The 12,779-nt window shown below is 36.9% G+C and overlaps 1 protein-coding gene across 1 annotated transcript; it reads right to left on the bottom strand.

The window, feature by feature from the left end:
• Positions 1 to 2,898: 2,898 nt before the first annotated feature.
• Positions 2,899 to 7,280, bottom strand: LOC124925029 (high-affinity nitrate transporter 2.1-like). The gene is made up of 5 exons (XM_047465005.1): positions 7,133 to 7,280; positions 4,631 to 4,695; positions 3,869 to 4,519; positions 3,675 to 3,790; positions 2,899 to 3,553 (listed from the first exon to the last, which is right to left on the bottom strand). The coding sequence occupies exons 1-5, from the start codon at positions 7,278 to 7,280 to the stop codon at positions 2,899 to 2,901; spliced, it is 1,635 nt and encodes a 544-aa protein (XP_047320961.1).
• Between the last annotated feature and the right edge of the window lie 5,499 nt (positions 7,281 to 12,779).

Below are 12,779 nucleotides of genomic sequence, written 5' to 3'. Positions count from 1 at the left end.
ATATATCTATCTGAATCAATTAAACCCATCATCCTATCCTTAATTACCATGTTGTTTTGAAACAGCTAATTAAAATATGTTTAATTTTTAATGACTTGTTACAAACAAAATGAATCCAGTAGTTTCCTAATTGAATCAAATCTTTGCATGTGCAAAGTGGTTAGATGGTGAAAAAGAGTAAACAAAAATTAGATATATGTGGGGGTGGGGTGACCAGTGTGAGCTGGCAATGTTGCAAAATCTGTGACTTGTTCTTATTAACCTAATTCTACAGTAAATGTAGGGGGGCCGGCCAAACAAAACAAAGTTCAAAATCTGATCAGTTAATAAAACCCTCTCTAGTTGTTGTCATTATATTTAGTTCACTTCAGTCTATTTAATTTAAAACTTTCTCTTGTTTTGATTTTTGAAATAGCACGGTATGGTATGGTGAATTATATATATAACATTTTACCTTAATGTAGTATATATGCAATCAATCAATGCAGTCATCTAAGGCCCCTTAATCTTAGGGTCCTAAAAGAATTTATATAAAAAAAATACCTTATCAAGGTTAAACCTAAGTTCTCTTAAAAAGTATAATTAATATTATTTAACCAAATTAAATTAAACTATTTATATTAAATATAATATAAAATTATTAAACTTTATAATATAACATAAAAAAAATTAAATAAAAAATATGAACAATTTTTTTTTCGCATGGACCCTCAAAATTCAGGAATGTTCGGGAACGACCTGAGTAAAGGTCATGAATGAATACTAGAGATTAAACATAGTGTGTCAGCACTTATATGATTCGAGCTCTACATCATTTATCTCAAAAAAAAAAAAAAGAAAGAACAAAAAGACCATTAAACTTATAAAAGAGTTGGATACTTAAGCCTAGTCCATGATCTTATATAGATCTGACCCTAAAAACGAAAGAAAATATGTTTTCATTTATTGAACGATTTAAACTTTTTTTAAATGTTTCATTTAAATGAATCACAAAAATATAATATGAAAAAAATCAATAAAAACATAGATACAATTAATTTATTCAAAAGTATTCAAGAAGAGCATAAATCTCCAGGCGAATCCACATATTTTCTTTCTCATCTATTATTAATTATAACTATTTCAACATGAAAGATTATAATTACACTAACAAAAAATACCATAAGTAGAAGCCTGATCAAGTCAAAAATATTCAGATTAATGCTGAGTATAACTTCAAATTTGTTAAGGAAAGTATGAATATGCATTTATTTAAGAAAAAAACTCATTTAATTTATGCACAATTAGTCCAATTAAATTGTATGTACTCGTTAAAGTTCATTTAAACATGTACCTATTATTAAAAATTGGTTAACAGTACGTTAAATATTTTTTAAAATTTAATATTTTTTAATTTAAGATATATTTTTTCTCTATCTTTTTTTTTTATCAATTAATTAAACTATTTATCTCTATTTATCTATTTCTTCTTTCTCTATAGTATTTAATATTTAATTATTTTAATTTTAATTTAATTTAATTTTTTAAAATTTTACCTTCTTTATGTATCAACATAAATTATTTTAAAATTGTTTTTCTGTTAGAGATTATACTTAAATATTATAATGTATAAAGTAGTTAAATGTTAACGGTAATATTTACTTATATTAAAAAATCTAAATTCTAAATCAAAAACTAAAAAATTATTAATTTTATTTGTTTTTATATTAAATAAAACAAACAAAAAAAACTTCAAAAAAATAAAATTACAATAGAACAAAATTCACAAACAAATTATAATAAAATTTTTGTTTATAAAATTTAGAATTTTTAATAGAGGCAAAATATTAAAGTAAACATTAAACTATTTTATACATTATAATATTTAATTATTAGTTTTTTTTTTTTTTTAAAAAGATATAAAAATAAAGAAAGAATAAATAGATAAAAAGATTAATTAATTGATAAAAAAGAAAAAAAATATTAAATTTAAAAAATAAGTCAATTTTTAATAGTATATATACATTTAAATTAACTGTACGTATCCTCTCATATCAAATATGATCATAAAACAAAAAATATGAAGCCTAACCAAAAATACAAAAAATATGAAGCCCAACCATTTTGATTTATATTATAATCAATAAAATGTTTTCCTAATTAAAATACACTCTATACTCTATTTAAATTCTCTTATTCTATGTCATGAATAATCTCAAACAGAAACTGATTATTAAAATATCAACCAATTAAAATACTAATCAGAATCTTCAATGATTCAGAACTCAACCACCCCAACATAGCTGGACTAAAAAATATACCAAATTCTTTTTATATATATATATATATATGATTGAACATCATTTTTTTACTTTTTTTTTTTTATATATAAAAGCATGATTTAAAGTAATTTTCAGTTAACTTGTCAAACTAACCAACATGGGTGACATATGTGAACATGTATGTAACTACTACTTGATGCATGATTGAGATTGTATGGTTTTATGTTTTTTTTTTTTATAGAAAAATGATTTTATTTTGTTGACAATTGCAAAATCAATTACTTTGTGATGTTGTAAAGAAAAGAAATATACTTTTTATAAATAGAAACAAATCAATAAACAAGTACACTCATACTCAAATGTCAAAATATAAAAAGATGAAAAGAACAGGAAATAAGATAAATAATTAAAGATATCTTCAAATACAATAACATCCAAAAAGATAGATAAAAGGAAGATCTTCAAGAGAAGACCATCCTTAAAAAGTGCAACATAAATTACAAAATGAACTACAATTGAACATCATTCAATATTGTACGTAGTTATTCGTTTTAATATTCATCACCAGCTAGCAAACATGAATTAGCTAGTTTGAAAAAAACAATAATTTTCACACATTATAACTTGAATATTAATTTTATGTTCGATCGGTATCAGGTTTAGTCGCACCAAAGCATTGACCGCGCTCGGTCCAACTGTTCCTAGCGAACTTGATGTTGCTAAGGTGCATGTCCTTGGACTTCTCCTCCTCATTGTATTCCGACCCATAATAGTGTTCCGCGGTTCCCTTGACCCTATCCTTGCTAGGGGGTACAAACATGCCTCCCCATTGAGGAAAGTGCACCAAAGTCAACGGCATCGTGCAACAAACAATCATTATCCCCATGTAGACCAATCCCGTGCCGGTTGAGTACTTGGGGCTAGTGAAGAAAAGTAATTGGGTTAGACCCGACCCAAAATTCCCTCCCGCCCCAGTCATTCCAGAAATCACGCCAAGTGAACGACGAGAGATGAAGGGAACCACGCCAAAAGTGGCTCCGCATGCAGCCTGTGCTCCAATCGAAAAGAGGATCATCATGGCGATGGCAGCGATTAAGGAGTCTGCTTTGCCCAAAAAGATACAAAAGACTCCCCCTAGAGTTTGGAGAATCCATAGGGCCCAAAGGCGGCCTCGCATGCCGAAAAATTTGGACATGTAGTCCGATGCGAATCCTCCAAAGGGTCGTGCCACAAGATTCGCCATGCCAAATGAGGCAGCTATGATTCCGGCTGTGTGGAGCTTCAAATCAAACCTACATGTATATATGTAACACGTTAATTTAATTGTTTGTACCATACATATTGGGGGTAAGATTGTACAAATATGGACTATTAAACTTTAATATTAAATTAAAGAAGAGAATATTTCGAAACCTATCGTAGAAGTACTCAGCTACGACGTTATCGATTGTAAGCTCAACCCCCATGGAGTAGCCATAGAGGAGGACAAAAATCCATGTTCGGTAGTTTATTACGGCGTACCACAACACCTAAAATTAATAATTTCAAAGAAAATTCAATTAAAATGTATTAGTGAAAAAAGGGATTTTCTTAAATATTTTAATTACCTTGGTGAATTTGTCTTTGGTGACTTGTCCCTTTTGTTGCACTTGACTAAAGTTGCCATCGGGCAAGTCCTGGCCTAGGGTCAAGACCATAATCCCCGTGATAATATGAAGCCATCCGGGGATAAAGAATGCAATCCGCCATGCCATGAAAGGGGTCGAGCCGCACTTCTTGATGATCTCATAAAGGACGGGCATCAAAAGTTGCGTGATCCCGCCTCCCATGTTTCCCCACCCGGCGGCCGTTCCGTTCACGAGGCCGATGATCTTGCTGTTAAACATGGTGCTCATCCAATACTGGCACGACACGAACGTGGCTAGACAGAACCCGATCATGAACCTCACCGTGATGTACCCGCCTGCAGACGAGACTAGCGGCATGCAAAACACCGTCGGGGCCGACAACAAGAGGAGGAACGCACAACCGTAACGTGGCCCCAAGAGGTCGCATATCGCACCCATCGCAAGCCTTGAGAAGATGCTTCCCGACACCGACGCCACCCCCGCATTTCCTATGTCCCCTTTCTTCAGGTTTAGATTCTCCCGGATAATGGGAACCAACGGGGCCGCCGCAAAAGTAGACACGAAGCAAGTGCAAAAAGAGATCCACGAGAGGTGGAATGTCCTCATGTGAGGATTCGCCAATGAGAATATCTAATTAAATTGTAATTAATTAATTAATTAATTTACACAAACTTAGGAAAAATAAATCATGTTTAATTAGATGTTATTAATTAATCATATAATTATTAATTTATTTCTCACCCTGAAAGCCTCGGCCCTGTGCTCGTCGTCGACCGGAAGGGCAAACTTTTTGGTGTTGCCGGATCCTTCAACAATATTAATTTCATTACTAGTCATGGTGAAGAGAGGTCGATCGAATCGATTAATATTTTTGAGAAATTAAGGTAATAAGCATCCACATTTATATATAGGCCAGCGTTGACATTATATTCTAACGAAAGATTCAAATGGGTACAAGTAGTAGTTAAGATTCATTTATATATTAGAATAACTAATTAATGATTCCATTAATATTTGGCCTTATACTATATCCCAAAGGGCCTAATTAATTATAAATTAATTATATATAATCACTACTCCTTTTCAATTATAATCCATTATCATATTATAAGAGCTTAACTCATAGTTACCCCCATTCGGTTTTATTGAAATCTTCTTCCTATCATATAGAGTTGAGAATTTCAATTAAATTTTACAGCTATTAATGCAACTATCTATATATAAGAGTTTGTTTGATTTTGTATTATTTGAAAAAATAAATAAATCATGTTTGATATTATTTGTTAAAACAATTATCAGATTATTTAACTTTATTTACCATTTTGACCTTTGCCTTAAATTTATATATAGTAAATAAAGTTTAAAAAATGAATAATTTTTTTTTTTTGGGTGAATTCAGTTTGGGAGCAGAGTTCAAGTTCAAATAATCCGGGCATACTCAACCTATGATGTCATGATGACAATATATTAATTTGGACTAAGTAAAAATAAAATTATACAACAATATATTTAGACGATAAAATTATCATCACTTTAAAGTTATTCCCTTGATTTTTATTCACTGAATTCTTGATTAAATGTGATCGAAAGAAAGAAAAAGAAATACGGGACACCTCAATATTAATAAAAAGAATTGCAATTCGGGGGTGATTTCAAGATAAATATGTTTTATTTAGGCGTGTTGATGTCTGATGATGATGCAATATTTTCAAGTAGTTGATTATAAAATATTGAATTAATATGACAAGTATTGTATTGTTTACATTAAAAAGAAGAAAGTCAAATTAGTATATCTGTATCATTAGTAATTTAGTATTGTATTAATTAATGGACCCTTAAAGAAGGCATCATTTTTGAGACAATAATGGACTCTACCATCTTCATGGGAGACATTATTTTTTATATATAATAAGCTACGAGGAATCTTTTAATAATGTCCGTACTTTGTACTTGATGCATTTAGAATTATAAAATTATATTATATTAGGTAACAAGTCTTACCTACAAGATTAGAAGTAATAAGTTCAATTCATATTTGGAATACTTAATGTGTTAACTTTCTAAAATGGAAAAAATAAAATAAGAAGAAGAAGTATGATATTATTATTATTAATAATAATAAAATAAAATAAAGATATGTAAAAAGAAAGGATAATAATAATTATAATTATAGATAGTAATGATAATAATAAATAATAATAAAATGTATATATATATATATATATATATATATATATATATATATATATATATGATATTGAAATAAATAAATAAAAAGTGTATAAATAATTAATGGAATGTGTTTTTGTGTATTGCAGTAGTAATAAAAGCAAAGAAAAAAATTGGTTAATAATTAATGATAGGTATATAAAATAATAATAAAAATAATGATAATATAATAATATAATAATAATAGCCCTAATAAGTAATAATAATAGTAAAAATGAAAACAACAAAATAAAATAAATTAATGATATTAATTATTATATAGGGTACTGGGATCTTTTCAGAATACACGTCCCCCTTAAGTTATCAATGCATGAGTTTGGGTTTTTGTTTTTCAAATGATCCAAACCAAAACCAAGATGACAGCCTCTCTACAATTGATCATTACATGAGCTACGATTGTCTAAACCGCCTACGATTGTCTAAAACGCATATATAAGCTAAAATTATGCATGAGCTTGTGTCATTCTTATTGAGTTATGCAGTTTACAGTTTTTGTGTATTGCAGTAATAATAAAATCAAAGAAAGAACTTTAAAGTGATAATTTTGTCGTCCAAATATATTGTGAGAGAGTTACATACAAATTTATTAATTTTTACTTGGTCCAAATTAATATATAGTCATGGTTTGTGTCACAAGGGATTAATTCGCAGCAGATTTTTCTTATCTTTTTCACCCCTTATGAGACTTATTTCGCACACCAAAACAATCAGCAAAACATCAATAAGCAATATAACAAACAAAAAGTAAAAGAGACACAAGGTACGGGCCACGCCCAACTTTATAATTCTTATTCACTCACAAACAGATTTATAAAGAGGCTATAAACACTCTTGGCTGCACACAAAAAGGACTCTCACTAGCTGTAGGTATTTGTCTACCAAAACATACTAAACATCCTTGTGCAACTCAAGATGTATTTATAGCCCTCGGATTTACAACATGCTTAAGGAAAACGGCCTACTTCGCAGAGTGGGTAAAACCGGTTGGCAGTTATTGTAGATCGTGGGTCTAACCGCCAATAGTGGGTCTCAACCGCCCCACTACTTTAGTATCACGTTCCTTACTCGGTCCTGCTTTCTGCTGAGTCTTCTGGGCGTGGGTAGTGGGCTGTAACCGTCCACTAGACCCACGTTTTCCATCCATCCCAACTGCTCCCAACATTTTCGCCACAACTATCCATAATGCCGACTTTTTCGGGTCTACTCAAAATCGTCACAAGTCAACTCTAGTTCTTCCTGCGCATCTTCTCAATGCACTAGCTGTTGCCACCCTTTTGTGCCTAGGTCGCACGCACGCGACCAGACTTAGGCACCTTCTTTGTCTTGGCATTTCGCAATCCTGCCAAGATCGAATCCTTCCACTTATGGTTGTAACACACCACCCCCACTAGAGAAACTCAACGTCCTCGTTGGGGCCTGACTGATCCCTTTTCCGCCATGTATTTTTGTAATTCCTCCTCAACCTGCCACAAGTTTGTACTTCGTATCCAAGCAGCGTCTTCTTTGCTTTCCCCTTCCCACTAGACCAAAAACTCGGTCCTTCTGTTTTTCTTACTTTGCCCCAGAATTCGGTGGTCAAGGACTTTTGCAATCTTTTTGCTAGATTCGAATCGGACCACGGGTGGAGCACGCCTTGCTTGCACCCGGGATCCATCTAACATGTCTTCCTGGAACTTCTTGAGATAACTTACATGGATAGTCGGATGAATCTTCAATCGGTCTGGCAGATCCAACCGATAAACAACCTTTCCCACTCGCTTCACTACTTTGAATGGGCCATCATACCGAGGAATCAATCCTCGCTGTCTGTCTTTGGCACTTATTTTTTTCCAAATCTGGGGTGTCAATTTTAGCAACACTTGATCCCCAACTTGAAATTCAACATCCCTCTGTCCTACGTCGACATACTTCTTCATTCTCCTTTGGGCCTTGGCCAAACTTTCTTTGGCTATGTCCAAATATTCTTGTTTCAGCTTTGCGAATCTGTAAGATGCGGGGCAGTCTCCCCCACTCCGCTGTAGGGCAACGTAGTGTGGAACATTCGACTGTACTCCCAACACAAGTTCGAAAGGACTTAGGCTCGTTGAAGAAGACCGATGCAGGTTATAAGAGAATTGGGCTACATCCAGCAAACTTAGCCAATTTTCTTGGCTGGTTGTTACATAGTGCCTTAGGTACTCTTCAAGCACCTGGTTTATTCGCTCCGTCTGGCCATCTGTTTGAGGATGGTTGGCCGTCGAGAACTTTAATTCGGACCCCATCAAGCCAAAGAGGGTCGTCCAGAACCTACCCGTAAATCTGGCATCGCAGTCGCTTACAATATCCACCGGCACCCCAAAGTGTTTAATAACATTTTTGAAAAATAATTCTACAGCCACTTCAGCCGAACACACTTTCAGCGCTGTTATAAAAATTGCATATTTTGAGAACCGGTCCACCACCACCAGAATGGAGGTCATCCCGCCAACTTTCGGAAATCCCAAAATAAAGTCCATAGACAGCGACTACCAGGGTCTCTCGGGTTTGGGCAGCGGCTGAAGTAGCCCTACTTCCTTCTTTTTTTCTGACTTATCAAGCTGACATACTAAGCAAGTCTTTACGTATAGCTCCACGTCTAGCTCCATCCTGAGCCAATAAAATTTCCTTGAAATTATAGCCATCATACGTGCTACACTAGGGTGACCGACCCATTGAGGGTCATGTGTTTCCCTCATTAATTTCTGTCGGAGCTGGCCCCTTGGAATATAAACTCTTCCACCTTTTACGTGAAGGACTTCGTCTTCAATCCAATACCTGGTGCTCTCACCATCCCTCACCTGTTTCAATAGCAGTTGGTATTTCGGATCGGTTTCGGTTGCCTCTCGCACTTCCTCCAAGAAAGTCGATTCGACCAAAGTCAAAACCGCAACATACTCTTGAATGGTCTTCTGGTTTAGCGCATATGCCACTTCGTTGTGCTTACCCGGCTTGTGAACCCACTGAAAGTCGAATTAACTTAGGAACTCTCGCCATCTTGCCTGTTTAGGAGATAATTTCTTTTGCGATCTAAAATACGGGTTGACTACGTTATCCGTGACCACTACGAACTTAGTTCCAAGTAGATAGTGCATCCATGCTTCTAGGAAGTGTATGACTGCAACCATCTCTTTCTCATGCGTAGAGTACCTTGTCTCAACGTCCTTGAACTTTCGACTTTCAAATGCGATCGGATGTCTCTCCTGCATTAAGACCCCACCAAGGGCCCGATCTGATGCATCCGTGTGCACTTCAAATGGTTTCTCAAACCTTGGGATCTTCAGCACTGGTTCCGACGCAACTTCCCGTTTGAGTGTTTCAAAAGCGTTACTGCAGCCTTGAGACCACTCTAAATTTTGATCTTTCTTCAGCAAATCCGTGAGGGGACCAACTATTCGGGAGTACCCTTGGATGAATCTCTTGTAATAATTAGTCAGACCAAAAAACGAACGTAATTCCGTGACTCTTGTCGGGGCAGACCAGTTTATGATCGCTTTCACCTTTGTCTAATCCATGGAAATCTCTCATTGGCTTATCACATGCACAAGGAAAGAGATCTTGTCTCTGCAGAAATCACATGTCCCTTTATTAATGTAGAGACGGTGTTCTCTTAGCTTCTTGAACACCCATTCTAGATGGTTATAGTGTTCCTCCATGGACTCACTATAGACCACAATGTCGTCGAGGTATACCACCACAAATCGATCTAAGTTCTCATATAGGACATCGTTCATCAGGTTACAAAATGTTGCCGGGGCGTTGGTCAGGCCAAAGGGCATGACCAAAAATTCATAAGATCCGTACCTCGTCACGCAAGTAGTTTTCTGGACATCTTCTTCCGCCACCTTACTTGCCAATACCCCGACCTTAGGTTGATCTTTGTATAGAATCGAGCTCCAGCCAGCTTATCAAAAAAATCCAAAACGTTGGGAATATGATATTTGTTTTTAATTGTTACCTTGTTCAATGCCCTGTAGTCGACGCACATTCTTAGTGAGCCGCCGTGCTTCTTCTGAAACAGTATGGGGGATCCGTAAGGAGCTTTGGACGGTCGGATAAGGCCGCCATCCAGTAGTTCATTTAGTTGTCTCCGTAGTTCCACCAGTTCCGAGGGTCCCATTCGATAGGGAGCCTTGGCAGGCCCCACTGCGCCCGATTCCAACTCGATTTTGTGATCCGTGTGCCTCTTAGGGGGTAACACTTTAGGTAGTTCCAACGGCATGATGTCTTTAAATCTCTCCATCAGTTCGGCCACCTTGTCAGGAATATCTTGGTATACTTCGGACTTTAGTTCCACCAATGTTGCAACAAAGGTCTGTTCTCCTCTCTTGAGCCCTTTCTTTAGTTGCATGGCCGACAAGTTGCATGACTTTCTTTCCTTTGGAGCTTCGTAGGTTCCTAATACAAAGGAGGGATTGCTCGGCTCTCCAATGAGTATTCCTCCCAAGTGCGGCATCACTGCTACCTTGGCCTTCATAAGGAATTCGATTCCTAGAATGACTTCAAAATCGTCTAGGGGTACTGCCATAAACTCACAGCGCCCCTGCCAGCTTCCCACATGCAAATTTGCGGTCGCCATCCCTTTTATAGGTTTGGCTTCGGAGTTCACTGCCTTGACCCTACTTTCCTATTGGGCTATCTCCAACCTAAGTTTCTGAATAGCATGATCCGCCACAAAATTGTGAGTGGCTTCTGTATCCACCGAGGCCAGTACTTCTTTCTCGTTAAGGAGGACCTTGACATACATCAGGCCCTTTTGAGGGTTTGGTCTATCCGCATGCAAGACATTTAGTAATTGCATCGGATTGACCCTAGACGGAGTTTCTTCCCTTCTTTCCTCATCCTTTTTCTGCCAACAGGCACGCTTTGGACGGTCCCTCATTCGATGGTCTCCATTACAAATGAAGCACCCTTGATTAGAACGATCACGAGGGACAAAGGGTTCCTTCGTCTCCTTTTTGTTATTTGATCCCTCTGACTTGCCTTTCTTTTTGCTCTTCTCTGCAGCACAAGATTTGTTCTTGCCTTTATCTTTTTGGGAATGACTCTTAGTCTCATGACTCGATGCCCCGATAGTCTTGTCGTCAACCAATCGATCGACAGCAGCAATCGCCGTAGGCAAGTCCTTAACACCTTGCCTCCTCAATTCGGCCTGCGCCCATGCTTGCAAGCCTGCCAGAAAATTAAACAGTTTGTCCTCCTCTGACATGTCTTTTATATCTACATTAAGGAAGAAAATTCCTTAATGTAGTCCCTAATAGAACCGGAGTGCTTCAATTTTCTTAACGACTCTCTCCCCATCAAGGAAGTATTTCCAAGAAGGAATTGTTCCTTCAGTTCCTGCTTCAAACTCTCCCATGAAGTTATTTCCTTACGCTTTGCACTAGCGTCATCGGACAACCGGGCTCTCCACCAAAGCTTTGTGTCGCGAACAAGATACATGCTGGTGATCGAGACTCTTTCTTTTGCCGGGATCTTTGCTGTAGCAAAGTCTCCATATCACATAAAAAGTTCTCCAACTCCTTGACGCTTCTAACTCCGCCAAAGGGCTTTGGTTTCGGTACTTTGAATCGAGATGAAGAAACAGGGGTTGTGGAAGGGCTGCTGCCAACAGCTCTCTTCGGGAGTTTGATCTAAATCTCAAACTGCTTCAACCTGGACTCTAAGTCCCCTTCAGTTACCAACGCTCTCTGGCCAACCGACTTTGAAGCTTCTTCAACTCTTTTCAAAACTTTGATTTCAGTTTCCAAGTGCTTCAATCTAAATTTTATGTCCTCTTGCGTTACCAGATGCTCCAGTCTAGACTCTAGGTCCTTTTCCGTTACCAATTCCTCCAGTCTGGACTGTAAGTCCTCTTCAGTCACCAACTGCTCCAGTCTGGACTCTAGGTCCTTTTCAGTTACTAGTGCCCTCCGACCAACCAACTCTGAAACTTCTGCAATGGAGTTTCTAGCAGACAACCATTCTGTGTCTAAGTCGTTGTTTTGAGCAAATATGGAAGCATCGTCTCCAGCGTTTGGGGCTCCCACCAACGCTTCTAGGCGCCTCAGCCTTGGCTCCATCTCCAGAGTAAGGCCTCGGGTTTCTCATCGTTCTGTCATGTTTGATAGAAATCGCAAACGAGGCTCTGATACCACCTTTCACAAGGGATTAATTCGCAGCGGATTTTTCTTATCTTTTTCACTCTTATGAGGTCTGTTTCGCACACCAAAACAATCAGCCAAACACCAATAAGCAATATAACAAACAGAAAGTAAAAGAGACACAAGGTACGGGCCACGCCCAACTTTATAATTCTTATTCACTCACAAACAGATTTATAAAGAGGCTATGAACACTCTTGGTTGCACACAAAAAAGACTCTCACTAGTTGTAGGTATTTGTCTACCAAAACATACTAAACATCCTTGTGCAGCTCAAGAGGTATTTATAACCCTCGGATTTACAACATGCTTAAGGAAAACGCCCCACTTCGCAGAGTGGGTAAAACCGGCTGGCAGTTATTGTAGATCGTGGGTCTAACCGCTAGTAGCGAGTCTCAATTGCCCCACTACTTCAGTATCACGTTCCTTACTCGGTCCTGCTTGCTGCTGAGTCTTCTGGGCGTGGGTAGTGGGCTGTAACCGTCCACTAGACCCACGTTTTC

The sequence above is a fragment of the Impatiens glandulifera genome, chromosome 2 (genome assembly GCF_907164915.1).
Source record: "Impatiens glandulifera chromosome 2, dImpGla2.1, whole genome shotgun sequence".
In the NCBI taxonomy this organism is placed as follows: domain Eukaryota; kingdom Viridiplantae; phylum Streptophyta; class Magnoliopsida; order Ericales; family Balsaminaceae; genus Impatiens; species Impatiens glandulifera.
The sequence above is the reverse complement of the archived record's forward strand: the minus strand, read 5'-3'. Positions and strand labels throughout refer to the sequence as shown.

Excerpts from the sequence above, each read along its gene's own strand:
- LOC124925029 (XM_047465005.1), bottom strand. The coding sequence starts at position 7,280 with ATGTTGGGAGCAGTTGGGATGGATGGAAAACGTGGGTCTAGTGGACGG. Across the intron at positions 4,696-7,132 it reads GTTGAGACCCACTATTGGCG|GATCCGGCAACACCAAAAAG; the intron begins GTTAGACCCACG and ends ATATTGTTGAAG. Across the intron at positions 3,554-3,674 it reads GCTGAGTACTTCTACGATAG|GTTTGATTTGAAGCTCCACA; the intron begins GTTTCGAAATAT and ends ATATACATGTAG.